At 46.7% G+C, this 27,426-nt stretch overlaps 3 protein-coding genes across 8 annotated transcripts in view; 1 reads left to right on the top strand and 2 right to left on the bottom strand.

The window, feature by feature from the left end:
* The window catches only part of LAMA5 (laminin subunit alpha 5), an 83,088-nt gene extending 75,905 nt beyond the window's left edge, over nucleotides 1-7,183 (top strand). For both annotated transcript variants that reach the window (XM_033074693.1, XM_033074692.1), the window contains exons 63-80: nucleotides 36-189; nucleotides 299-432; nucleotides 518-680; nucleotides 1,122-1,250; nucleotides 1,431-1,582; nucleotides 1,955-2,087; nucleotides 2,354-2,494; nucleotides 2,688-2,818; nucleotides 2,894-3,061; nucleotides 3,150-3,282; nucleotides 3,392-3,549; nucleotides 3,656-3,842; nucleotides 4,090-4,242; nucleotides 4,351-4,510; nucleotides 4,598-4,728; nucleotides 4,809-4,899; nucleotides 5,578-5,697; nucleotides 5,826-7,183. In XM_033074693.1, the coding sequence (XP_032930584.1) occupies nucleotides 36-189; nucleotides 299-432; nucleotides 518-680; nucleotides 1,122-1,250; nucleotides 1,431-1,582; nucleotides 1,955-2,087; nucleotides 2,354-2,494; nucleotides 2,688-2,818; nucleotides 2,894-3,061; nucleotides 3,150-3,282; nucleotides 3,392-3,549; nucleotides 3,656-3,842; nucleotides 4,090-4,242; nucleotides 4,351-4,510; nucleotides 4,598-4,728; nucleotides 4,809-4,899; nucleotides 5,578-5,697; nucleotides 5,826-6,004 (2,617 nt within the window). In that variant the 3' untranslated portion in view covers nucleotides 6,005-7,183. The remainder of the gene's footprint in view (nucleotides 1-35; nucleotides 190-298; nucleotides 433-517; nucleotides 681-1,121; nucleotides 1,251-1,430; nucleotides 1,583-1,954; nucleotides 2,088-2,353; nucleotides 2,495-2,687; nucleotides 2,819-2,893; nucleotides 3,062-3,149; nucleotides 3,283-3,391; nucleotides 3,550-3,655; nucleotides 3,843-4,089; nucleotides 4,243-4,350; nucleotides 4,511-4,597; nucleotides 4,729-4,808; nucleotides 4,900-5,577; nucleotides 5,698-5,825) is intronic.
* Nucleotides 7,184-7,271: 88 nt separating this feature from the next.
* On the bottom strand, nucleotides 7,272-13,998 carry ADRM1 (ADRM1 26S proteasome ubiquitin receptor). Of its 3 annotated transcripts, none has more exons than XM_033074694.2 (10): nucleotides 13,914-13,998; nucleotides 12,994-13,204; nucleotides 12,630-12,746; nucleotides 12,427-12,550; nucleotides 11,892-11,978; nucleotides 9,803-9,884; nucleotides 9,345-9,574; nucleotides 8,875-9,032; nucleotides 8,090-8,192; nucleotides 7,272-7,495 (listed from the first exon to the last, which is right to left on the bottom strand). In XM_033074694.2, exons 2-10 carry the CDS (start codon nucleotides 13,201-13,203, stop codon nucleotides 7,389-7,391), a joined length of 1,218 nt encoding a protein of 405 aa, XP_032930585.1. In that variant the 5' UTR covers nucleotide 13,204; nucleotides 13,914-13,998; the 3' UTR covers nucleotides 7,272-7,388. The 3 variants fall into 3 exon arrangements, with proteins under 3 accessions (XP_032930585.1, XP_032930586.1, XP_032930588.1); XM_033074695.2 differs by lacking the exon at nucleotides 13,914-13,998 and adding an exon at nucleotides 13,790-13,894; XM_033074697.2 differs by lacking the exon at nucleotides 11,892-11,978.
* A 936-nt stretch (nucleotides 13,999-14,934) lies between these two features.
* OSBPL2 (oxysterol binding protein like 2) overlaps nucleotides 14,935-27,426 on the bottom strand; it is a 33,947-nt gene continuing 21,455 nt past the window's right edge. For all 3 annotated transcript variants that reach the window (XM_033074976.1, XM_033074977.1, XM_033074978.1), the window contains 8 exons: nucleotides 26,572-26,754; nucleotides 24,002-24,109; nucleotides 23,042-23,131; nucleotides 22,282-22,402; nucleotides 20,366-20,494; nucleotides 19,513-19,636; nucleotides 18,797-18,887; nucleotides 14,935-17,613 (listed from right to left, as the gene is read on the bottom strand). In XM_033074976.1, coding sequence (XP_032930867.1) covers nucleotides 17,511-17,613; nucleotides 18,797-18,887; nucleotides 19,513-19,636; nucleotides 20,366-20,494; nucleotides 22,282-22,402; nucleotides 23,042-23,131; nucleotides 24,002-24,109; nucleotides 26,572-26,754 — 949 coding nt within the window. In that variant the 3' untranslated portion in view covers nucleotides 14,935-17,510. The remainder of the gene's footprint in view (nucleotides 17,614-18,796; nucleotides 18,888-19,512; nucleotides 19,637-20,365; nucleotides 20,495-22,281; nucleotides 22,403-23,041; nucleotides 23,132-24,001; nucleotides 24,110-26,571; nucleotides 26,755-27,426) is intronic.

Raw genomic sequence — 27,426 nt, 5'->3', positions numbered from 1 at the left:
TCTGCTCTGGTCTTGACCATCCCTCCCTGCTGCAGGATCCTGCAGTACGGGCACATGTCGGTGATCGTGGAGAGGCAGAGGGTGCACGAGATCAAGGGAGACAGCGTGGCCAAGGGGGAGCAGGGGCTGCTCAACCTGGACCCACACAACCTGGTGTTCTACGTGGGGGGCTACCCCTCCAGCTTCACGGTGAGGCAGGCAGCAGGGAGGGAGAGCTGGTTTTGGGAGGTGTCAGCGATGCCTTTGGAGGTTCTTACAGGAGGGAGAACCTGTCCCAAATGTTGGGTTTCATTCCCAGCCTCCCCCTGCTCTGCGCTACCCCAACTACCGCGGGTGCCTGGAGCTGGACACGCTGAACGAGGAGGTGGTGAGCCTGTACAACTTCCAGCAGACCTTCGAGCTGGACACGGCTGTGGAGAAACCCTGTGCCAGGTGGGCACCGCGCCCTGCTCCAGGCCCTTCCCTCTGCTCTGCTTGTGGCAAGAGCCTTGGGATTGATGGCTCCTGTGTGTCTCAGGTCCAAGTCCACAGGAGACCCCTGGCTGACTGACGGCTCCTACTTTGATGGCACCGGTTACGCGGAGATCAAGTTTGAGAGCCAGTTCGGCACAACCAAGCGCTTCGAGCAGGAGATCCGCGTGGTCTCCTACAACGGCATCATCTTCTTCCTGGAGAACCAGGCAGGTGCTTGCTCCCCTGGGGAGCCTTCATCCCTCAGTGGACAGTCCCACGCCTTGCAGGCATTCCCAGTTCAGGACTCTTGGGAGAGGAGGGCTTTGGAGATCTCAGGGCTGCTTGGAGCAGGATTTCAGCACTGTTGTTAAATGCCGTGAGAGGACTGGACCCAAACCTCACAAAAGTCACTTGGCTGGTGCTGGAGGGACTCCCAAACTTAGGAGACTCTCTAAGCTGGGCCAGGGTTCACTGGGGCAGGCAGTGCTGCAAGGAGCATTTCCAGCTTGCAGTGCTATCCCTGAACCCCAGCACAGGGCTGCTGTTTGAAGATAAATCCCCAATAACTGTGAGCAGGGCAGTGGGACCTGCTCCCACCAGTGCTGAAGGGCAGATGGGTTCAGTGCCACATCCTGGCACCTCCTGAGTGTCCATCCTGCCTCCCCCAGGGTCAATTCCTGTGTCTGGCCATCCGGGATGGGAAGCTGGCTCTTTACTATGATTTCAGCTCTGGCCTGGAGATGGCAAAACCGAGCAACTCCTCCTCCCTCACCATCAGCAGTGCCACAAACAAAGCGGTAAGAGGGAAAGGGGCTCTCTTGGAGGGAGGGCTCCTCATCCAGGGTGGGGAGGCACATGGACCCTTCTTTTTGAGGGGGGAAGAGCTGCAAGAAGTTTTTTGACTTGAGCAATTAATTGGACACCTTGTCCTGCCCTCTGTGACAGACTGACAGATCATTTCTCTGTTCTGTCTCCAGATCCAGATTTTCCTCCTCAAAATGAATAACAAGAAGCGCATCCTGGTGCGGGTGGAGCGCCTCACCATCTTTGTGGTGGAGCAGGAGAACTCCCTGGAGAATGCTGTCTCCTATTACCTGGGGGGTGTGCCCCCAGCTGTGCTGCCCCCCAGGTGGGTCCAGCCTGCAGTGGGGTGGGACAGTCAGCATGTTCCCCTTGAGTCCCTGGTGGCCACCCTGGCCCTTTCTCAGCCACATCCAGGGCTGTTGAAACCCTGCTGAAATTGTGGGGAAAGATTCCCTCTCCCTTTCCATCCTCCTGAGCTTTTAAGGATGGTAACTTTTCCATCTCTGGTGAGGGATGAGGTGCTGGTGGGCGTCACCAAGCCCTCCTTTGCTGTGCTGTGTTTTAGAGCAGCCTTGACACTGGAGATAACCTGTGACCATCACGATTCATTTTCCTGGAGAGCTGCAGGGCCAGATCCTGCCTAGAGCTATGTCCTGCCTGGGGCTGTCCTTATTAACACTGTCTGCTTCTCCTGCAGTTTGAAAGCTCTCTTCCCCACGGGTGGGCCCATCCGGGGCTGCATGAAGGGCTTGAAGGCTCTTGGCAAATACGTCGACCTGAAACGCATGAGCACCGTGGGCGTCAGCTACGGCTGCACCTCGGATCTCCTGGTGAGCACAAGGCCCTGGCAGGTTGGGGAAAGGGTCTGTGAGGGAAAGGGAGCACAGGACCACCCCCAGGACAGGCCCCATCTTCCCTCATTCACACAGAAACAAGCATAAACCTCCCAAGTGCTCGGTGCAGAGGGGTCATGGTGAGGTGCTTGGTCATGGCAGGTCATTGCAACAGCCAGACCCAGCACACCCAGAGCTCCTCACTCACACCCCAGCAAGGCCAGGGACACGCTCCCACCTTGTCTCTGTGCTGTCTCTCCCAGATTGCCCGCTCAGTCAGTGTCCATGGCCATGGATACCTGACCCTGGCTCTGACGGATGTGCCAGGGCTGCAGAACTTCTACAGCGGCTTCGGCTTCCAGACCAGCCAGCGTGAGGGGCTGCTCTACCACCACTCCACCCAGGTGGGCACCTGCAGGCCCCCAGATCTCCTGGCAGTGGGGCTGCTGGGGAGAGTGCTGCTTCCCTGGGGAAAGAGGGGATTTTGGTGGGGTCAGGATGTGAATCTGCAGTGAGAGCTGCACCCTTAGCTCCTGGAGGGCAGTGGGGAAGTGGGCTCTTCTGAGTTGCTGAGCTGCTGGGTGATGCTTTCTGCAGGAGGGGACGTGCCAGGTGTCCCTCGAGAGGGGCCAGCTGGCCTTGAGCCTGCTGGGAAGCAAAGTCACCACTGACAGCGCCTACGCGGATGGCAGGGCCCACTACGTGGCCTTCTACAGCGATGCCCGTGGGTACGTGTCCTGCTGGGGGTGTGCTGGGGTGCCCACAGCCACAGGGTCCTGCTGAGCCCCTGCTGCCACCCCCAGGCTCCGGCTGTACGTGGATGATGAGCTGCAGGACACCACGACGGGCCCCGGGCCCAGCCACCGGCATCGGCGCCAGGACGGGCGCCAGCTCTTCCAGCTCGGGGGGTCCCCAGAGCCAGGTGCCCCCAGCAACCTCACCGGCTGCATCAGCAACGTCTTTGTCAAACGGTGAGACTGTGCCACTTGCACACAGCGGGGATCAGCCCCTTCCCACCTCCCTGCTAGTGTGACAAGGACCTTTTCTCCTTGTGTGCAGGATGTCAGAGCCGCAGATGGTGGTGGACCTGCAGCAGAACACGCAGAGCATCAATGTCACCATGAGCTGTCCCTTGGGCGAGCAGTCGCAGCAGCTCAGAGTCACTCCAAAGAAGGACAGGCGGAAACCCAAGGTACCAGAACTCCCCTCATCCTCCCCCTCATCCTCCTCACGTGCCACTGCTCAGCTCTGCTGGTGTGTGAGGGATGCTCCCTCACTCCATTCCTGTGCACACTGTGCAGGTGTCGGGCAAGCCTGCGCCGAAGGGCCGCCGCCACGACCAGGACGGGCTGTGCCAGCTGCAGCCCCAGCCCCGCGCTGCCAGGGGCACCTTCCGCTTCGGGGGGGCCCCGAGCAGCCGCTGGGAGTTTGATGAGATCCCAGCCTCCTTTGGGTGGAGGTGAGCAAACCTCCATGCAAACCTGGGCTGGGATCATGGCCTGGAAACACACGTCCCTTGCAGCTGCAGGAGAGCTGGGTGCTCTCATCACTCCCTGTTCCTGCAGGTCCCATTTCTCCCTGGAGGTGAAGCTGAACTCCTCCAGTGGGCTGCTGTTCTACGTGGCGGGCCAGCAGGGCTCCTCCATGGCTCTCTTTGTGTCCAACGGGCGCTTTGTTTTCCTGGTGAACGTCGGCAGGCGCCGGCTGCGCATCCGCAGCAAGGACAAGTACCGTGACCGGCGGTGGCACACGGTGAGCAGGCACACAGCTCAGCAGGACCTCCCTGAACCACAGCAGTGCCCCTGCAGGGGGTGGCTCAGTGCAGCCCTGCTCTGGGCATTGCTTCTTGATTGCACATTGCAGTCCCAGGGAGCGAAGGGGAAGGGGACAGAGAAGTCACATCAAACCTCTGAGTTCAGCTTCCCTTCCTGAGCACAGCCCTGGGGCTGCTCCCAACCCAGGACACCCCAGTCTTGGCACTGACCTTTGCTCCTTGCAGGTCTTCTTCAGCAGAGACCAGAGCCGGGCCCAGCTGGTCATCGATGGGCTGCGAGCCCAGGGTGCTGCAGTGGCCACCCCAGGGCTCTTCGTGGCCCAGACTCCCTTGTACGTGGGGGGGCTTCCAGCTGGAAAAGCCAAGGCTCACATACCGGTAAGGGTTTGGCAGCGCCATGGCATCACCCTCTCTCAGCCTGTTCCCAGTGCCATGGCATCACCTGGTGCCTTTGCCCCCTCTGTGCTCAGTGGCCTCTCTCCACAGGCTGCGTCGGCCTCCAGCTTTGATGGCTGCCTGAGGAACCCCCAGCTGGATGGGAGGCCCCTGGGTCCCCCCTCACGCACTTTTGGGGTGACACCGTGCTACGAGGGCGCACTGGAGAGCGGCGTCTTCTTCACTGCGGATGGCGGCTCCATCACCTTAGGTACCCCACTGCAGCCTGGGACTAGGAGGATCACATTCCATAGGAATCCCCTTGCTCTTTTCCTTACCAGCAATATTTCCCTTCCAGCTGATGCAGTGATGACTGAGCAGGACTTGGAGGTGACACTGGAGGTCCGTCCCCGCAGTGCCTCTGGTCTCATCTTCCACATCGGCACGAGGAGAAGCCACCATCTCCTGCTCTACATGGAGGAGACCAAGGTACTGGCAGGGTGGCTTCCCCACAGGGTTTCAGAGGGAATGGGTGTCTCTCCAGCTCTGATGGGTTTGTCTCACTCCAGGTCACTGTGAGAGCAGGCTCTGGGGCTGATGAGTTCTCAGCGTCGGTGACATGCCCGGCTCTGTGTGACGGGCAGTGGCACACCATTGCAGGTGAGGTGCCAGCTCCCCTGGTTCTGTGCCTCTGCTCCAGCCCTGCTCAGCCCACATCTCCTAGGGGAGCTCAGGGCAAGCTCAGCTCAGCAATTTAAACCCTATCCCCCTGCCGTATGCACTTAATTTGGGAGTTTGTAGGTGCCATGAGGTCCATTTCCTAATTAACAAGAATTCTTGCCTGGTCTTAGCACTGTCAGCTCTGGTAGCCAAGAGAGACAGGTTATTGCAGGAGAGGCCGAGGATGTGCCACAGGATTTGATCCATCCTGGACTGAGTCCAGTTTAAAGTGAAAGCCCAACTTGCTGTGGTGTCAAGTGTGTCCAAAAGGGCTCCAAGCTCACAGCTGGCAGCAGGGATTGCAGGGTTCATATCTGTACAGGAAACTCAGCCTTTAATGCAGCTGCCATTGAGCAGCAGTTTTGCATCAAGCTTTTTTCAGGGTTGGGGGCACAGCTGCAGCCCCATCTCAGCACAGCTCTATTTTAAACCTTCATCTTGTTCAGCCAGGGCTGGGTGAGGTTTTGGGGGAGATTGTCCAGACTCTGGGCATTTCCCAAGAGCCAGGCCAGCCCCTTTGACTCTGGCAGTAGTTTTGCTCTTGATCTAGGCTGGAGAGCAGAGGTGGGTTTGCTCCATGGGTATGGAAGAAGTACTGATTGTTGTTTTATTTTCAAGTTACCAAATGGAAAAACGTAATCCAGGTGGATGTGGATGCAGAAGGCAACCACACAGTGGGACCCAGCCAGCCTCCTGCACCCAGCACAAGGGCAACCTTCTCCCTGGGAGGGCTGCCAGGTGAGTTGGGAGAGATGTGTTCCAGGATGAAGTACCCCAAGGACAAGGGAGATTCTATTCCTGGTGTGAGGAGGAGGTATTTAAGCCTTTGCCAGACTAATGCCTGCTTTTCCTTGGTTCTTCTGCAGAGACAGACAAGGCCAGCACAGGGCTGCTGTTACCTCCCCTCCCTCACTACGAGGGCTGTGTCAGGAACCTGCTGATTAACCAGAGGCACGTGGACCTGCCTCGAGCTGGCACTGCCCAGGGCTCTGTGGGCCTCAAGGGCTGCCCCGTGCTCTCAGTGCCACATCCACGGACAGCCTGAGGGACAGGACGCTGCTCCGGCCCCGGCGCCACCACCGCGAGCACTGACCGTGCTCGGACACACTTACCAGTGACTGCAGGCACAGGTCTGGGCCAAACCAGAGGGGCCACGAATCCCAGGGGAAGGAGGGCAGGGGAGGATGGCTGGGGAGAAGGGGGCACGTTGGGGATGCTTCACAAATAGAACCAAAAAGTTGGAGTGGGATGTGGCGACAGGGGAGTCCCTCCCTGGGTGGTCGAGGAGCTGCACCAGGGCTCGTGCTGCCCCGGGGCTCGTGGCAGGAGACAGAGCAGCCCTGCAGCACGTCCTGAATCCTGTTCCCTTAACCCCACACGTACAACGCACATAGATTTAGTTCACCAAACACTTGAGGCTGTTAATAAATGTCACAGAGTGTCTGCTGATAAAGGCTGCAGGCAGTTTCTGTTGTATAATAAATGCAATTAGGACAAACTGGATTAATTCCATCGGTTTGGGGGTTTTGTAAGCAAGGGCACATTTAACCTCCCCCCAGGGGCAGTCTCAGCTCACCTGCTACTGCTAGAGCTCTGCAAGGGGGAACTTGGACAAAATTCTGTTCGCAGAATTAGCATCTTCTTATCAGAGTAATTTATAGAATCAAAAAAAAGAACAGAATAGGCTGGGAGAACTGCTGAGGAAAAGCAGAAAGGCACAACCACCACTGGCTCTGCACTTGAATTCAGCACTGGTAGTACACTGACAAAAGTCCTGTTGTGTGAAGCAAGAAAGGGAAGAAATAGAAAGGTTACCTCCACATCTGGCCAGGTGTGTAGGGTGACACCTGGCCCTCACCCACCCTGGCTCCTGCTCAGCATCCCTCTGCCCTGGTGTAGTGCAGTCTCCACTTGAAGCAGCTTTTTTCTCCCAAGACACCCAGTTTACTCGTGCACTTACACGTCATATATATATTTGTGTGTGTATATATATCTCTGGCCACTTGGGGACAAAATCTTGCTTCTGAAATGGACTTGTAACTTATATCATTATATTGTGGGTTTTTTTTTATGAGGGGTAAATATTGTAAAATGGGTTTTTAACATGTCCAGCTTAAATGTAATTATGACCTGTTTTTAAAGTTGTAGTATTAAAGATGGTCTTTGTAAATCACTGGTACATACTTTGGAGTCAAATAAAGTTTTATGTTAATCTTTCACTTTACCTGGGGAGATTAAGCATCAGGCTGCTGAGCTGGAAGAGGGACAATCAGCACTGTAGGGGTACTGTACAGATTGGAAGGAACAGTATGGCAGATAAAGAAAATTCCTTTATTTGTAGATTTATATAAGCATAATATGAAGTTAGTAATCCTACTGCAGTTGCTTAAGTTAGTATCTAGGAATATCTGTAAGGAAGAGCAAATAACTTAATCTAAACTCATATCTTCCTCTTCATCTTTCTTGTCCTTAGAGTCTCCTTCCTTTTGGTCTGACTTGACACTGTTCTGCATGGCTTTGGCAAAGGCTTCTACATCTAGAAGTTAAACAAATGAGTTATTGCATCTCCTGGGCTGGACTCATTGTCCACACAATGTCAAAGCTTCATTACTTAGAAAGCAAACAGTTGCTTTAGTATGAATTAGCAGGGAGGAAAATTTTAAACAACAGTAACACAGATCCAGATCTCTCTGACACAGCATTTTATGCCTTTTAATTGTGCATGGGCCTCCTAAGACCAGAATCCTTGCAGTAATGGAAAGGGATGCTAAAAGCTCATTAGGGAAAAGAGCTCCTGCCAGAGCTGGCCCTGACTGTTGACTGATTTCAGATGAATCATTAAAGACATAAAAAAAAGGCATTCCTGAACAAGGTGACTGTGACACCTCCAGAGCCTTTTGCATCTCTAGCAAGAAAACAAAACCAACATCTCTCTGTAAAACCCCAACTTCTCTCACTGCACATCACACTTCACTCTGTCCCACCTTCCTTTTCCTTCAAGAGTCAGTTTGCAGACCCAAAACTCAGAGAGGGAGCAGCTGATCCTTACACCCCACATTCAGTGGCTGTGTGCAGTACCAACACCCCCAACAACTCCCTCTCCCCTGCTCCCACCAGCAGCAGCACTCACCGCCTTTGTTTGCTGCATCTACTGCCTCTGCAGGTAGCCCAAACTGGCTCATGAGTGGGCCCAGCTGTCCTGAAGCTAAGGCTGCACTGAACATGCTCAAAGCCTGTGGGTTGGAGTCAACATCAAAATAAAGTTTGCATCAGATTCCTGCAGCAGTAAGCCCAGGAGGAGAGCAGTCCTCTCAGGGCAGGGCTTGGGAACAGATATGCAGTAAAATAATCACCAATTACATGTCCCTCACTTCCTTTTGTCTGCATGGACTTTGGTACAGTTTAATCTAAAACAGTCATTTCAGCTACTGAAATTTTGCAAATGGACAAATTTCAATCAATTGGTGTAAATTACTAGTTCAGATGGGTCTGTTAGACACCAGCTTTTATCACATACAGTATCCTGAAATTAGGGACTGGTGTTTCAAAGGATGTAATGTAGTAACTATGAGCATCTCATCCCTTCAGTCACCTGAAATGACCTTTAAGGAGCCATTTGCTGAAGGGGAACAATGAATTTGCTACTGCTCCTGTCATTTGCCAGAGAGCATTTATAGTAAAGAGAAAGGTAAAGCCCAACTCCAAAAGAAAAAGTAAAAACCATTCCTATCTGCCCTTGAGTGACTGCAGGAAGAACTAGTGCTCCATTAAACCATGTCCCTCCTCCTTTCCACTTCTACTGAGCAACTTCCCACTCTGAACAGTGCCAGGAACCTGGAAAAGCAGGGCAAGGTGAATCAGGAGGATGGGAAAGGGGGAAGCAGGAGTGCACTTCCCCCCAGAGCCAGCATTTACCTGCTGGAACTGAGGAGACGTCAGGGTGTTCTGGATCTCTTCGGCAGTCTGCGGCAGGGATTCCCCTGAGGGAAGGTAAGGCATCAATCGCTCCTGAACTTCAGCATTGGCCAGGATGGGAGCCATGATCTCAGGAGTCAGAACAGCTGCCAGGTCCACTAGGAGAAAACAAAGGGTTGGCCATTAGACTACACCCAAAACCCCATGTTTTTGTCATGTAAAGCAAATTATCTAGTTAGGGTCTGAGTATTAAAACTTATTAGCACACTGCCACCATCTTTTCTTCCTCTCCGTTTTGGAGTGAGAACAAGTCTCCTGAAGCAGTCAAAAACAACACTGAAATTTTAACAAAAAAATTAAGGAACAAAAAAATTAAGAGACCTTTCAAACCAATGTGGAACAGGACAGGACAGTAAAACAGCTCCAAAGGACTCCTGGATCCAGCAGCTGCCTGGTCAGAGCACTGTTACCTTGCTGTCCTCCTGCTCCAGATGGCACATTCATAGTAGCTAAAATGTTCTGAAGGTCACTCAATTGAATGGGCTGGGTTGGGCTGGTGGCTGAGCTGGTTCCATTACCCGAACTGGGCACGGGGCTGGGGCTGGTCACGGAGGCAGCCGCAGGAACGGACGGGGCAGGCGTTACGCGCGTGGAAGAAGTCGTGGAAGATGGAGTCACTGCAGCCGACTGGCTGCGAGAGCTGCCCAAGAGAATCAGGAGAATTAATTCCCTGCAAAAACCTCTTGTATTCTGAAAAGCTTCTTTTGAAACCTTTACAATATGAAAAACTCCTACGTCATTTTAGAGAGGTAATAAGCAGCCTTGATTCCCACCACATTCCCCATTGAATAAGCCCTGATTCCTCCCACAGCAGTGCAAGCTCACAGCACAATAACCCTGCAGGCCCAGGGCACACAAGGCCTCCTACCTGGATGATGAGCTGCTGGTTGGGGGTCCCCCACTCCCGAGCAGACTGGCCAGCCCAGGCCCCGTCAGTGCGCCCAGCCCACCTTCCGTAAACATGAAAGAACAACAGGTTTAGACATCTCTTTCTTCAGGTTTTCTGCACCTCTCTTCTCTGGAGAGGCTGCTCTTGTACCTGAAAGGTTTTATTTGCTAAAATAGAGGAGGGGGTGAAAGAGCCCAACCCACCCTCCTATCCCCTTCCATAAATTAACAGAATCTTCTTTTCTGATCTTGCATCCCCATTAGAGAGCTGAACGTGTCAGAAATGACTCAATTTCAAGGTGCACACAAGGAAGAAGTTACTCTGGTTTGTGCCATATGTACACCATTGTAACACAGCCCTCTCCTCTGATCTGCTATACCAAAAATCCAACTTTTCTATCAACTTTAAAACCAAGGCCCTCAGCGGAAGATCCCAGAGGCGTCTTTGAGCCACCACCACTCTCTCCTCACAGACCAGGGGTTTGCAGCTTCACACCTAACACAGAGATGCAGCAACAGAATCAGCCAAGCTCTCAAACACTTCACAGGCAAAGAAAGGACAGCTCCACACCCCAGCCCACAGGAAACCAACACCTCTATGCCAAAGAAACCAGACTCAGCCTCCTCCATCACACAGAACCTCAGCTGGGAAAAGGCCTGGCTGCTGGCCCCCCTGGAATTGTCAGGGACTCCACTGTTCCCCTACAACTCCTTTGAGCCACATCAGCCAAACAATCAATTTCCCATCAGCAATTCCTTGCACCACAGCTCATTATGCACACAAAGCACCTGCATTTCTCACCCACCTTTGGGAGCACCTGAGGACAGAACAACAGCCCCCAGTGAGCAAACCTGTGACCAACTGCAGCTGCAGACCCTGTGGTCAGAGTGAGCCCCTGCCAGTCCCTCCTTGTACAGGAACAATCCCATGGAACCAACACTTCTGTCACTCATCCCAGAGCTTCCCCAGCAGCAGTCACAGCAGGTGAAGCTCACCTGGCTGCACCACACACTGCTCTGCCCCATTTCATGGTAAAAGTGACCCAGGAGCAGGAGAAAGAGATGCAAACCAGATGTGAAGACACTCCCAAGGGAAATGATCCCCAGGGATTCACCACAACCACTGTTTGCAGCAGCAAGCAGATGGTTCTTTCTGTTATATGTCAGTCTGGCTAATGGCTGGAGGTAAAGGCAAGGAAAGAAGAATTGCTAAGGAAAAGTGTTGAGAAAAGGAGGACAGTCTCAGGATTATGTGAAGCTTCAAGAGGAAGATCTTTTCCAAACACATCCTAAAAGGCCAGATTTTTCCAACACTAACATGAGATTTGCATCTGAACATGCCACCAATATGAGACTTGCATCTGAAACTCAAAAGACACCAGCCAGATTCACAAAAATGGACTTCTGAGCTTAAGCACAGAACCTCTGTCACTGCCATCTGTGTTCCTTTGCCTATTTGCGCTCGAGGGTCTGATCTGTCAGAAAATGCTCCTGGAGCATGGACAGCATTGAGAACAGACCACAGCAGGGACTCCAACACAGCCCTCAGCCCCTTTAGAAATCAGAGATTCCAGCTCTTCCCAGGGCTGCCCAGGAGAGAAGCCCTGCCCCTCTGACTGGGGAGTGCTGTGGGGTGGGACCACTCCAACCTTCCTCTTGAACTCTTTCTACTTTACATACAAATATTCACTGAATCAGAGACAACAGAAGCAATTCCACAGCTTGGTAACCATCACGTTCACCAGGAGCAAATCACTGGTTTTCAGCCCCTGCTCCAGTGAATATTTAGGAAGAAGAGGAGTAGGAAAAAAACAAGGGAAAAAAAAGCAGAAGATTCAGTGCAGCAAGGAGCAGAACCACAGTTCCTTGCAGATCAAGCCCTGAGATGAGTGCTGTGTAGAATCTGGTACCCTTTTTCTGTCCCTGAGCTCATCAGAGGCAGGGCCTTGCCTTCTCATATGAAAGAAGTGCTATTGAGATCAATAGCACTACTTGAAAATATTGTCAGGTAAGATTTAACCTGGCAGGAGAAAATACCATTTTGGCATAAAGATATTAAAGCATTTTACCAAGTCCTCCTAAGCCCGTTGGTCCGATCAGCTGCATGAGCTGGTTATGGCTCATGTTTCCAAGAAGGCTTTGCAAGCCACCCTCACCTAAAAACAAAAACATTCTGAAACACAACATATTCACATAGTTTTTTTCACAGCACTCCGGCTCAAACAGCAGGAGATTAATTGGCATCACATTCTGTATGGAAAAACAGTTTCAAGTGTTTACTGATTCATGATCTTCATAAAAGATAAATGTAACTTGGCTTCATAAAGAGGTAAGACTCCAGAGAATCTACTGGAAACAAAGAGATTTCTCCTGGCAGTCTTAGCTTTCAGCCTACACTGTTTTAACAGCACAGTTTATTTTGCTAAAAGCATGTTTTATGCTTCTGGTATTAACATTGTCCCCAACTCACCCTCCACAGCCATCATGATTTCTTCCTAGGGAACTCTAGGGGCTTAGTCTAGACATAAATTAAAAAAAAAAAAAAAAAAAAAAAAAAAAGAAAAAAAAAGCCTCTGACATGAAGGAGCAGAGAATGGACTGTACCTCCCAGTGCTGAGAGCTCGTGGCCTCCGCTGGCATTCCCACCCAGTGCCCCTGGCATGGGGGGATTGTTGAGATATTCATTCACCTTACGGCAGTGCTCCTCATCCTTGTCTGTCTTGGGCTCCTGCAAGAGAATTGCTCTTGGTATGAGTCATACTGGGGATATTTTGATCCAAGACCTTTGTCACTGGCTCCCCACAAACCTGCATCCAGAAGAAGAGTCGTTTTGATCCTGCCTTGAACTTCAATACATACACACGGCCTGTGGTGCACTGTGGGACTCTCTTGAACTCACAGTCATCAGGAAAAATAATCAAATCCTGGAAAGTGTGTCAGGAGAAACAAATGTTTGAGAAAATGCATCAATATTCCTTTTCACCTCCCAAATCCCTCTCCCCTCCTCCGCAAACTTTCTTCCATCTGTTCCTCAGAGCACAGAGGATGTGGAAGTGCAGGTCTGTCAGTGACATTCTCGCCCTAATCTGTCCTGGAGGAGCTCTTTCTGCAGTGCCAGCAGATCAGAACACGACATAACACCTCAGCACTGAAACACAAGCTCATACTCACATCCTCCACGTTGCCCGAAGTCCTGTCCTTCCAGCAGAAGTGAATGAGGGAATCATCGGTTTGCTGGATGTAAACAAGGCCTTTTCTCTTGTCTGGAGTTACAGTGCTGCCTTTCAGGGACATCTTCCCTGCTCGGAATTCCACCAGGTATTTGCTCGAGGAGCCACGAGAGCCTGGCACCAGGCTCGGAAATAACGCGCCTGAAGACATCCTGGAAAGAGAGAGAGAGCAGCAGGTGTGATGAGAAACCTTCCCGTATCGTCTCTTCCCAAAATCAAATTTCGACCTTTACCAGGTTGCTCCACAAAACCAATCTGTCCCGCTGCTTGCAGAATCCCAGTGTGATTCAACTGAGCTAAGGCAGAACCCTGGATGAAGACAGGAGGCTCTACAGCCCTCCACTAATAAAGCACAGTGTGTGCTGAGGCATTTGAAAATGAAGCCACAGTCCCCCGGCGCTTCCTTCTTTAGTTCGAACCACGGTTCAAAGCAGGAAGCCCTGCTGTATCCTCAGACCGCGGCTCCAGCAGAGCCCCACAGGCTGCCCCGCGCTCCGCTGACCCTCACGCTGACCCCTCACGGCGGCCCCCGGCCCCCTCCCGCACTGCCTGACCCGCGGGCCTGGCGATGCCGGGCCCGGCCGGCCCTGCGGGACCGTGCCCCTGTTCCCGGGGCCGCGCTGCGCTCACAGCCCGGCCAGCCCCGGTCCCGCCGCTCAGCGACAGTCGGAGCCCAGCCGGGACAGCGGGGCTCGCGGCCCGGCCCGGGCACCCCCCCGCCCGCCCGAGGCCGCGACCTTCTGCCGGGCTCCCCGAGGCTGCCGTGCCGCCTTCCCCTCCTCCTTCCCCGGCAGGAGATGCCCAGCCCGGCCCCCGTTGGGCGCGCGGTCCCGGGGGTGTCGCGGCGGTCCCGGCCGGTACCTTCAGCCTCCTCCTCCTCCTCCTCCGCCGCCGCCTCAGCTCTTCCTGCCCCGCGCGCCGGAACCCCGCCCCACGCGGGGCGCGCGCCGCCGCGGCTCCGCGCTATTGGCTGGCGCGGCTGTCAATCAAAGGGGGCGGCGCGAGGCGCCCCTGCTGTGTCACGGAACATGGCGGCGCTCCCCCCTCACCCCCCAGCCCCTCATGACCCCCTCGTCCCCATCCCATCCCTCAGCCAAGCACAGCCCAGGGCCAGCGCGTCTCCAACAACACCTTTATTCCCGGCACACGCAGGGAATGGTTACACAAAATAAATCCTTCCACGGGAGGTACGCCGGGCCCGTGGCCAATTCCCGGGTTGCCTCACAGTATTTCAGCTTTGCTTCCCCTCCCCAACTCGCAGGTGTTCGCAAAGAGCCGGCGGTGTGCGGTGTGGGGCCTGGCCAACACAGGTGTTCCAACAGCAGCGCTGGGTGAAGAGGCTTGGGGTTGTTTTTCAAACAAAACATTTACAGGGAAATTCTTTTTAATTATTAAACATGAATAAATAGTTCTCATTAGTTCACTTCTAGGACAGATGGTTCCTGACCTTGTTAATCTGGGTGACAAAAGTTCTACAAATGCTGGATGTGTGAAAAGCTGCTCCCCGTTTACAGCAGGGCATCACCTCTACGATACAGTGCTGTACAGAAACTACCAAGCTAACTTTCACATTTATAACATTTTTTACCAGAAGCCCACAGTCCCCAGCTCCAGCTCACACCAAGAAGAGGTCCCAGTGCTGGGAGCACTCCCAAGGCTTTTCCCACTGCCAATTCCAGCAGGTTTGGGATCTGGCAGCACCGGCACCGCACAGCCCCCTGTCACCCCCACCCAGGGTTGGAGTGTCCAAAACTCCAATTTAAATCACCTTTGTCCAGTGAACATCACAATGAAATCAAGGTACAACCCCAGAGCTGAGCACAGCCAGAGTGCTCCTGCCCCCCACCCCACCAGCTGCTCCATACAAAAATCTCTGTCACCATCCAGAGGCCCAAAGGGTATTTATTAAGTATTTATTATAATTTCTTTCTAGCTTGTTTCTCTATGTAGCTGTATTAACATATACTAACACAGTTATCTTATATACAGTGTTTAATCAAGTTATAAAAGTGACATTCTTTCAAAAGGTGCAAAGTTATTAATGTTTTGACACGTAAACTACTGAGGCGAGATCTGCATTGAAAATAAAAACTTTTGGACTTTGAGAGCATTAGGAATGCCAGGGCTGGCCAAGCAGCGCAGGGAAAGGGTTCTGAAAGTGTTGCCAATGAAGAACAATAAATTAGAAAAATGGGTTTGGAACTAATTTGAAATTTTACTGAAAACTTCCGACTAAAGGGAGGAGACACGGGGGTGAAGATGTAACTAATGAAGTGTTCTTACATTGGAAATGTTCCCAGTTTCTTTTTACATCCCATGAAGATTCTATACTGAAGTTTGGATTAAACATGTTGGTACAATTGTTTCATGCTTTCACATAATGACAAGGCTTTAGGTCTTTGAATTTAAATCCTGGCTTAGACAAAAGGGATGCTAATCTGTACACCTCCTTTTAGAAACAGAACATCTGCATAGCTTTTTTCCATTCAGGCAATTTCTATTTATATGCATTGTTTTAAAAAATCACTCCAGCACTGAACATACTATGTAGTTAAAGCAAGTTTTAAACTCCCACTGGTCTAATACGTGATTCCTTTCAGTCCTCACCTAACAAAAAATTCCCTATGGCACATGCAGCGAGTTTGGAGAGAGGTTAACAGTGCCTGATACTGTCATTAAAGCTCAGGTTTTTATCAAAACTATTTTTATGCTGTTCTGTGTGGATCAGCAGTGTCTTTTCAGAAGTGTCTGTACCCATGCTGGCAACAAACACAACCCCACTGTGCCACTAAGTCCAGCTCAAGTTCAGAGGACTTCCATCAACACAAGGTACAAATTTTGGCAACAGAATCACGTTGCCATCAACAATATACAGATTGTGTCCTTCCTTACTGCCTTGAAATCTTACAGCTTCTCTTATTTTTCCGATGAAGACAACTAAATTTCCCCAAATTTTAACCTAACTGTTGTACACAACTTGATAGAAGAATTTCTCTATGAATATGTTAATTTTCTTTTGCTTTTTAATCCTGTGGCTGAAAGAGAAACACTTCAAAAATCTGCTTTCTGGATGAAATCACAGATGTTTTGGACACAAAACAGACCAGTTCTTTCTTGAACTCTTCCTGTTGCTGGCACTTAACAGCAACAATTTCTAAATTAGTGTAAATTTCATAGCAGCACAGCCACTCTCCATTTTTGCCTGGTTATTCAATTAAAAACTTTCATAAAAGAAGCAGCAACATTAGGATTAGTTTTAAATACTGGACCTAATTTTTCAAGCCTCTCTCCCCACCCTAGCCCATGAAGTGTACCACTTGAAAGAAAATGAATGCATCAGTTCAGTAATTGATTATTTCCAGTATTATATGGCTTTGATGGTTTGATATGGAACAAAAAAAAAAAAATCCCACTTTTTGACATCACGTGCTCACAGGAAACTTGTAATAGGTATAACTCTGCCACAGCTTTAAATTGATTCTGCTTTTTCACAACATACAAAACAGACATGACCTAATAATGAGAAACATGCAAACCAAAACTTCCCCAAAACATGAACCTGTGTGGCTACACACACAGAAGTGCTTCCAAAGGAAAGTTTAGTCTAGAAGCATACACAGTGCCAAAGCTGCCAAAGGTAGTGCAGAAGAGTTAAGCCTCCAAGTGGTAGCAAGCAATATATTGTACATTGGAACCACCTCGACACTCCTGCTATTGCTTCCAAAGCTTCTCCTATGGTAAGAACAGCATTTGACCTCAGGGAAAAGCACATTTTGGGTGTGCCCTTCCCTTCTCCTAACGTATGCTCTATGGGATTTATCACAGGTATACAGTTTAATGCTCACAGTGTCCCAAAGTTGTGAAGACTCTGTAACAGACAACTACAGTGTGAGAGGCTCGGGCTGGGTTTTGTGTCCTGAGTCTCTCAGTTATGGAATTGTTGGGAACAGGGCCAGGAGATCCCGTCCCTGGGGAGTGCTACATACAGTACAGGGAGTGGGACAGCACTGGGCTTGATCCTGTTGGTACCACATTGGCTTTTCATCCCTGCTCCGAGTGCCAAAAACTTCAGCTTCTTCACTATTGTACTAAGTAACAAGGAGATTATCTCTATTTTATTTATGTAGTTTTCAAGGATGTTAAGTGCTCTACGGATACAGCGTATCCTCCTGCCAGAGAGTAAACTAGGGGAGGAAATGGAGAACCAAAGGTCCCTCTGAAAATTAGTGAAAACTTGATGATTTCAGATGCAGCTTTATGGAATGAGCACAACAGTATTTAAATATTTGGCAATCCAACGTTAGTGATAATTAAATCATTGATTGTTGACTGATAGAATATCTGTTAAAATTTACTTAGAAAAGCTGGTTTTTGCTACCAACAAAACCAGAGTAACTGGCTTGGAATGAAATCTAGTAACTAGATGTCCGGATGAGATGAGCAATTGGTTCTGGAATTTCAGTATATATCAGGACAGTCTGAGAAATTTCTATCAAAATAGCCACCTGAGTACAGCCAATCTGGAGTCCCAGTGTATGGGTTAGTGCCTTGGTGAAACCATCTGTAACAAAAAAGAAAAAGGAGAGAAACGATAAAAAAGCAAACAGAATGAACAGTTATTAATAGGGAAAAAAAACCCCAGTGTTGCTTCTTTCACAAAACATTCTAAAAATACACTAGTATTTCTTATGAAAAGAATTCTCAGGAAATATTCTGAACCTGAAAATTATTGAACTTCCTACACAATTGTCACCACCTTGTAGAGCACCTTTTATTTTAGCATAAAGTCAAGGAGTATGAAATGGATTTTTAAATTGCTGTCCTATTCCAAGTAAAAATAACATTGGCACTCTAGATTATATATATTATTTTTTACTTTAAAAGAATGCCAAATCAGTTACACAATCTTTTTTTGAAATTTGTCCCAAGAGGAAACAGTTTTCTATGTTCTATGGAGCTGTGCCCGGCACGGAACATCAACAGCTGCTGACTTTTTAACCACGTTAACCAAAAACAATTTTATATTCTCTGGAAGAAATTTTTCAAGGCATTAACTGGATTTAATTTGTAGCTACTCCTCTAGGCTTTGGGAAAAGAATGCTTTCTCTTCTGAGTTTCATAAAATCATGGAGCATCCCAAGGTTCTTGCCTTTGAAGGAAGCAACTGCAGCGAGTGGCCATGAGCACACACCTGACTGCACAGCACTGGCAGCTGTGAAAGGCACCCTGTGGGAGCAGCAGCCAAATCACACATCACTCCCTGATCCACTCTGTGATTCATAAATCACTTGAATATGCAATCAAAAAAGCAATTTCTGAAGTATCCAAGCCAAGAAATCCAAAGAGTGTGAAAATAAAAGGCCCTAGAGGGTCACAATGTCTTTCTTGCTCAACTACCAAAAGCTGGATAGGAATTGGTTAAAGGAGAGATGACACTTAACATTTTAACATTAATTTTAAGAAAAACTTGACCTCTTTAGGGTTAAAAAAAAATCCAGCATTACCACAGTAATTAATTATGACAGGTTTCAGCATTTATTATTAGATAATTTGTCCAGGACAGACTTATCAGCAATTTTGGCTTTCAGCTACGCACTTAATTGTTAACCCAGCAATGCTTTAAGTGACACTACAAATTGTGCTGTCATGGAAGCAATCAGACATGCTCTCCTGAATAACAACAATTCAAGCAGTGCACCCAACTATTCCAAGCTTGAACTAATTCCTCCCTCCTTGCCCCTTACCGTGTGTGCCACTCCACCTCGTCCTTCGCCCGCTCCTTGCGAGCAGCTCTTTGTTTCTCTTCTAGTCTCTCCTTCTCTTTGCTTGCCAAATCTAACCAAGAGAAATTGGTAATTTAGCAAAAAGGAGACAAAAATGTGGAAAACACAGGAAAGACCAGAGAAATTAAATAGAATTCATTTAAGCATGAGAAAGCATTTGTTGTTGTTTTAGCAACAAAAATCTGAAGCTCATTTCAGGAAAGTTGCTGCTATAAACAGAGAGCTGGAACTGAAATGTTGGTGTTTTATCTCTCAGAAACACTGCATTGAGATAGCAGGGAAGAACTCAGATTAGGCATAACAGAAAGAGTGATTTTTTTCATTATTTGGCCCTGCATTTCCTCTGACAAACACCAGAGCAGCAGAGCATGTCTGCTCACCATGTCTGTCCAGACAAACTCCAGAGCAAGTGGGGAATGTCTGCAGCTCCTCCCAAGCTAACAAACATGCAAACACATCGTAACACAGGACAGCAGCCCTGGGATCCAGGCATGCATCTGCTCTCACAAGCTTTTCCTGGGAGAAACCAGACATACACTGTTCAAATGCATGTTCAGTACACAGGATAAAAAAGAGTAAAGGCTGCTGTGGGAATGAGAAACTGAAAACTGTTCCTTGCATTGATTTCCCTCCCAAAACTTCCTCATGAGCAAGCGCTTGCTGCAGCAGACACGTACCCATGTTCCCGTTCTCCATGTTCCGGATATCCGGGCGGAGCCGGCAGTCCGTGGGAGCCAGGATCGCCTCCATGCCCGACTCCAGCTCATTGAGACTCACAGCAAAACTGGTGAAATTGTACATCTGGAAAGCAAATTAAAGAGAACACACAGGTTATTCCAGCAAAGCAGTGATGGGATCCCTACAATGAATGGATACAACAAAACTTCCAAGAGAAATTGCTGAGTCAAACCCCTACTGGCTGCCCTGAAGGCAAGGTTAGGTTCATGTAACACCAGCTGGATTTTTGTTGGAGGGGAGGATCAAGAAATGGCAGATGGAGACAGAAATCACAGTTTCATTTCTTAGCAGTCTTTGCTTGTGAGGATTGACAGATTTTCTGCAATATTGATATTTTACATTCATGATGTTTAAGAAAAAGCAAAACAAAACAAAACCACCCACACCTAAAAGACCAGAAAGTCTTGTTGAAACTATGGAAATGAATATCCAGCTGCCCTGTTACTGCACCCTGTGGCAGCTTCTCTTGGAGCAGCAGGGCCAGCAGAAGGGAATGTGTATCCATATTTTAGCCACTCTCAGTGCAAAGATCTCCCAGACACATTAACCTTGATCCTCAGATTCCCAGCTGCACTCAGAGCGTGCATTCCTTGAGCTCAGGCACAGCCGGGCTGCTTTCAGCACAGGACCTAAGCAGAGCTTGCTGGAGTGTAATTTCAGTGCAGCAAGAACTGCCAGAGCCTGGTGCTGTGCCAAGGAGTGACACTGCAACAAGGTGCCCTGGACCATGACTCATGTTCCCCTGGATAAGTCACCAGCAAGAGCAAGGCACAGGCTAATTGGAACAGTTACCTGTGATGAGTTTGGTGGCCTGCAGTTTATTCTCCAAAGCAATTTACTGCCTGGTATGAACTGCACTGTGTCTTGAACCTCTGGCATATCATCAGCCTCATCATTTTCAGATTTAATATCTTCTTCACTCTGAAACAGAGATAACATTTGGCAGAGGAACAAAGGAACATTGGATGGTTTCATCTAGGATTCTGAAAAATCTGTTCACATTTGAGATACTCCTGTACTTCTGCCTCATCCCTCCTGTCTGCTTTTCCTTACTCTGTATATAATCCCCCTCATTTTTATCATGTCTTGCTCCTGATATCCCTGAATAGTCACCCAACACTTAAATAAAACTTGAGTATCTGTTTAAAAAAAATCAGTAACAATAGTAAATTATTGTCTTTCAGAAGTGTTTTCTCCAGCTTCCCTTCCATCTTATGCCATAGATAATTTCACCTCACATGACCATTATTTCTTCAGGTGCAAATGAGCCAAGACTGAAATTCAATCCAGCTCCCAAGTTAGTTAAGTCATAAATAGGGCACACCTGGTTTTGGATATTGCTTCATCGTTTGCAAAACATTCGGATGTGTGGTTAAAAAAAGACAGGCCCTCGTTTCAGTCTGATCCAGGCTCCAATCACAATTATCACTGCCAGTTTTCTCACTGTGAAGACTGTGTCCTTAAGTTTATGAATACAGTGACTTTCCTTCAAAGTTCCTTTGTTACCAGCTGCACTGCTGTGCTGCACATATAAAACTCCAGTGGTTCAGGAGGCTGCTCTCAGAATCTGAGAGAATCTGACTGCTGCAGGACACAGCAGCATTGTGGAAATTTAGAGTATTACCATGAGAACCTATTTAAAACCACAACAACCAGAAGGGAAGTTTGAGGCAATAACATCCTGGAGTGACAGTAACAGTTTTCCTCACTCCTACCCCCTTTCTATTTTCTTTCTGCCCTCTTTGACATGGCTCATTTGTTTCAATCAAAATACCCTACTAGGTTAAACAGGGCCTGTTTTATACACTAGAAAACAGCTCCATATGGTTAAGAGTCTAATTTCAATCATTTGGTTTGAGTATTCATTATTTAAAAAGACACTTCTAGGCTACTTTCCATGTCAACATCTGGTTTACTGTTAAGACAGTTCCCCATCTAAATATAGACTCAACAGGAAGGAAGGAAGGAAAGAAAGAGTTGATTTTCTTAAGATGAACAGAACCTTATTATTTTTTTTAAAGAGTCAAAATATAAGCCTGTACCATGATGGAATCCAGAGACAAAAGCAAGCAAGGCCTGTTGTTTCTCTATGTTCTTCTGATGTGAATACTTTTAACATCAAGAGTGATTTAGCTACTGTTTAACTTTTCATTTTCAGTGAGTAACTGTTAGCATAAGGAAATCCAAAGTCCTCTGCTGTACCATACAATATTTCCCATTTTCCATGTGACACTGAGGTTTTGGCAGCAACTTCCCTGACACTGCTTACGCGTGAAGCAAAAACTCTGCATGTTTCCAGACCTGTTGTAAAGATTTTCTACATCACAAGTTCTGAAAATCTGCATCACCAAAGAGCATATCTGAGTTAAACAAAAGCAGTACTGTTTTTACTGCCCAAATCCTAGTATTTTTACTGCTGGAGTTGGCAGTAGAGGCACTTTCCTCATTCAAGAATTGGACAACGTCAGCTTGGGGGCTGATATCTGATGATTTCTCTTTGACCAATCTCCAGCAGACACCATTCCTGTGAGCTCCTTCCCATGCCAGCAGCTCACACTACAGCCTGCAAAGCTCAGAGTGCCAAATGCCTTCTCACTGCCCCGTCCAACTCCTGCCAAATGACAGTTTTAACCCTTCATTCACCTAATTAAATGCTTTAATTTCCAACATTTTAGAATCTTTTCTCCCTAAAGAATCCTTCACCTTACCGACTTCTTCTTCTGCTCACTGCCTCTCTTCTCACTCTTTTTGTAGGTCTCATAGGTGGTGGGATCAGTGCACCACAAACACTCTGTCCACTTGCCATAGATCACACACAGCTTCTTCTTGCTGCAGAGAAAGCAAAGAACACTGAGCTCTTCCTTCTGATTGAGCCTGCTAAGCCAAGCCTTGCAGATTCTGATCTATATTAAATACTCAGCTTCCTACTTCACTCTATTTCATGTTTCTATTTGCAGATTTCACAGAATCACAGAATGGGTGATTCTTAGAAAACACAGATGTTTGATAGGCAAAGTAAAGGTTTCAGCTCATTCTAGCCCTCCAGAACAGATCCTCATGACAGTCACATGCTTTTGCCACTGTTAAATGAATGTGGGTACATCAAAACCAATTATAACACAGAGACTCAGAGTCACAAAACAGGTTTGGGTTAATTAAAAACTTCTGACAACAACATTCTCATTATTTTAAACTCAAGACTGGAATTATGACTCTATAATAGTAAATCACTTGCACCTACTCTGCATTTTCCTTTTATTTCCAAAACCTGGACTGGAGAGTTTTTCTAACAATGCTTAAAAATGATCATCCTGGACTCAGGGGGTTTAATACTGACACACTGAACAAAAATGGGTTACAAACTACATTGCTAGCAACTTTAAAGTCCCATTGGTGTGGTAACTATGCCAGCAAAAGAAATTCCCCAGTGGTCAAAAAGAGAGAGACCAAGAGGCTTTTATCACTTACTGCTTGTCCTGGATGTATCCCTCTACTCTGTGAAGCTCCTTCCCAAACAGTCCACATGGTTTAAAATTAAGGACACATTTATCTCCAGTACTGTGGAGGAAATAAGTACATGCTTAGAGAAGCAAGCCCCTAAATACATCAGAAAATTTATTTTACCTTATTTAGCTTTTTTAATATGGTTACAGTTAGCTGGTGGTTAGTTATATATATGTAATTGTTTTTATTTCACTATGATTTATTATCTGACATGGGCATTAAATTATGGCACACAAATTTCAAAATTCCACAGAACAAATTTTGTGTAAGTACAAGAGACAGGATTACAGATTTGATGCTATGAGAAATATCAAACAGCACCTTGGATTGAAGCTCCCATTTACTGACAGAGCAATGCAGGAGTAATACTTCTCACAAAATTCCTTCCCTCCTCACTTAGAAGGTAATTTATTTTATATAAGTAAAAAGCTTTGATACAGGCAGTTGGCAGAGCAGTCCATGCTATGTTCACATTTTCCAACTCTGCAGTCATTTTCCTCTGCTATTATCCCTTATTCTGTGCTATCACTTAATTTAAGACATTCTCCATTATCTAAACTAAAAAAAAGTGACAAATCACAATCAATACCATGGAGGTCCAATCTGCCTCTGGCAATTATTCCATTTAATGGTTCTGTTCTCTGGCAATGGGGCTAAATTTGGATGGGTAACTCACAAATGTAAAACCTTTGCTCTCCACAGGCCATCTGGCTTTGTGCCTTTTCATTAATAATATTATGGTAGCAAGCCCAGGCCTAGGGAGAGTTTGCATTTATCAGGAAAAGATTAAAAAAATCCCACAAAAAACAAAAAAAACCCCACAAGACTTTGGAGCTACAAAACAAATGTCTGACAAAAAATCTGCTCTGTAACACAAATGACCACAACAATCCTCACAGCCCCTGAGTTCATGACCAGCATTACCTGTGATTTACAATTTCTACCACTCCATACTGTTCTAACCACAGTTTTCCAATAATTACATTATGTACACAGCAGGTTGGATTTGTCCATGTATAAGCTTCATTGTGCCTGTCAAGGAAATAAGAGAAAGAAATCATTTGCTTGAGCTTGAAATGGAAGCCTGTTTTCAATTCTGTTCATGGCAGGGCAAAATATTTAGCACTCCTCTGAACAGCCAGCACTCAGCTTCAAAAGAGAAGAAAAACAGACTTTTCTTCACAAGCCAACAATGTGTTGTATCCAAACATTGGTGCAAGTTAATAAAGTGATATTGCCCCTATTCCTCTCCTTTCTCACAAGTTTTAAACTTGCTGTGCTTTGGATTACAAATTTCAGCCCAACATAAAGAGCAGTCCAGGAATTCATCTTTTTTATTTGCATTTTTCAAGTTTTAAGCGATAAAACACAGTATTTGCAGGAGAACCAGACCAACAAACTAATGCCTAACAGTGTCTTCTATTCAGCTGCTGCAGCAGCAGTAAATCACATAAGTGGTTCCCACAAACATGCCACAACTTCTCATCAGTATTTGAGGCCTATTCCAGTGCCAATTAAGGTAATTTTGGGGGTGTGAGTGGTTTTTGCTTTTCTTTTAGGTGGTTGTTCAACACCAGTGGGACACAACAGCACTACAGCAAGCTCCACAAATATGACATTTTAAAATTCAGTTCACTACTCAATTCCATCCTTTCCCCAAAGGTTTATTGAGAAGAAGGAAAATTCCTAGAATTTATTTTTGGGGGTTTTCTTTGTGAAAAGTTTTTAGTGAGCAGATTCTAACTCCTTAAAAGACATTATTCCATAAATGATCAAAAAGTTAAACAACAGGGTTTATACTGTCACTAGCAGAGTCAAAGCCATCTATTCACACTCATCTTTCCATGCTGGTAAGAGAAATACTGAAGCTGCCTGGTAGGGAATCAATCCATCTTAGAAAAGATGTTTTAACAGAAAATTTTCTGTTTTAACAGAAAATACAGAAAAAAGTGTCCTCTGTAAAAAGTGTCTTCTACTTGCAGTGAGTATGGAGAGAACACTCCAGTGTGATGTTTCTACCCCATCTGTCATTTTCCAGTACAGAGAAATAACAGATCATTGAAGTCTCACTGCTTCCCACAGCTCCTTTTCTTCAAGGAGTCTTTAGAACAATGACTACTCTTCTACTGGGGAAAAAAATACCAGAATCCCTCAAATTCATCTCCCAGCCTTTAAACATAGTTTTATTCCTGAACTATTTTGACACCAGAAGCTTTACAGCATAAACCAAAACACAATACAAGGCATTTATGGTCAGGGCTGATGAACTGAAACACTTTTTGTGCTGGAGAAGTGAGGGAAAAGTGTCTTCTAAGGCTCTGAAAAATAGTCATGGTTAACATAAAGGCACAATTCAATACTGACTCACAGCTTTGCTTCCCAAACAGCTCCTTGTTCACTCAAGCCTTGAGCAGTTCTCAAAGTCCTCAAAGCAACAGAATGGTCTGAATCACAACACTGAGAGGCTCAAAATTTGACTTCAACTTCTGCTGCTAACTTGAAGCAATTATTTAAAATAAATGCTTTAACTGTTTATATTCCAGTTTAAATCTCAGCCTTGATTAGGTTCAGCAAGAATTTTAATAGTCTTCTAAAGAAATGCTCTCAAGGAACAAACATTATTTTGGTAACACCTGCACTAACATTCTCAGTTCCTTCTACCTTCAGAAGACATTTCTTCTATTACCATCACCATTTCTCTCCAAGACCAGTTCATATTTTTGTGAACTTTGGAATATTAGATGCCAACTGCTGAAAAATTACTTTCAAAGAAAGTACAGGAAAAGTCAGTGTTTGCTATGGGAGGCAAGTTGGTTTTTTATTGAAACCAAATGTCCAGAACTTTAGGTCATATTTCCAAACCACCTCAGTTAGGCCTCAGAAATGCTTCTATAAAAGCACCAAATGCAGAATATTTTATTTGCAACTGTTCTAGTGCATCCTCATGTCTCACTTGGGAAAGCTCCAGAGTCTTTGTGCCACCAGGACACAAAACAACTCGTGGGACATCATGTAATTTATGAGAGACAAGCCAGGGAGCAATCTGGAGAGGCATTCTTGATTTTAGTAGGAAGCTGATCCTTCTCTTCAGTGGCAATCCTGACAAATTTCTCCTGTTCCTTTACCACACAGAACACTTATTGTGAGATGCAGCTCTTTCCACACCAAACCACCAAAACCAACAGCAATACTGAAAATTGAGATGAGTGTGAACAGCCCAGTAAAATAATTTTATCTCTGTATTTAAATTGCTCTCAGTAGCAACCAATTTATAAGAAATGCTAATTTTCATGGTGGAAAAACTGGGTCAAATTGGTACAGCTGTGGAAGCATAACACAAATTTTAAAACACAGGCCTGAAATTAAGCAGTGAAAATTAACTTGTAAATCAATTCTTACAACCTCTTCAGCACAGGGTTTTTAGGTAATCACCTCTGAAAAGCCAACAGGGTTATTACAATAAGTAAAAAAAGTTATTTACTTCTCATACTCACTTCAGAAGCTCCAAAGTAATTGTTCCCCGAGGCTCTGCCTCTATACTCTTTCCCCAGAATTTTAGTTTGGGATAGATTGATCCATGAAATACGAAGTCCTTATTGAGGCCTTCAGAATAAAATGCACTAATAGGTGGGTGGTGGCTGACTTGTTCAGATATAAACCTAAATCCTAAGTCCTCCCTGGCAACAACAAAAAAAAGAGCATTAAACAGTAAGTATATTTTTAATATTGCAAGAGAAAAGAGTTGATACTTTAAAAAAAAGTGAAGTATTTTTAGATTAAACTGAAGGTGAGACTTTTCCTTTTCTAGTTCCATGACGCATTTACAATTAATGAAATGAAAGGATTTCTAATCTGAACACTTTCTTTTTATACTCCAAACCAGATTTCTACCCAGAAAGGCATCAGAAGTTTCACTGAAATAACTCATGAAATTACAGAAACTCTATGGGCAACATGGAAAGGTCTGACTGAAAATTCTTTACCCTACTGCAGACATATCACCCATCTATTTGGGGAAGTTCAAAGTCCTTCTCACTAACTTCTATATCTGACATGGTCAACAAAACAATATTTAAATTAATTAACAGTGTCTGCTCAGGAAGTGTCTTTGGTGGAAGAACATGAACCAATTTTTCTCTAAATAATTCAAAGAACACTCTGCCTAAACTTAGAAATACAATTATTAGCTTTTATAACAACTTCTCAGAAATTCTGAGATAGTTTGAGGAAAAGAATTTTAGCTATACTCTGAAATATACTTTTGTGGTATTTCACTATAACCAAACCAGTGTGAGTCTGCTAACACAACAACACAAACAGTCCCAGCTCCCAATTTAAAGTAACTGCTA

Source organism: Catharus ustulatus, chromosome 17 (genome assembly GCF_009819885.2).
Source record: "Catharus ustulatus isolate bCatUst1 chromosome 17, bCatUst1.pri.v2, whole genome shotgun sequence".
NCBI lineage: Eukaryota > Metazoa > Chordata > Aves > Passeriformes > Turdidae > Catharus > Catharus ustulatus.
Note: the sequence above shows the minus strand (reverse complement) of the source record. Positions and strands in the feature narration are given on the sequence as shown.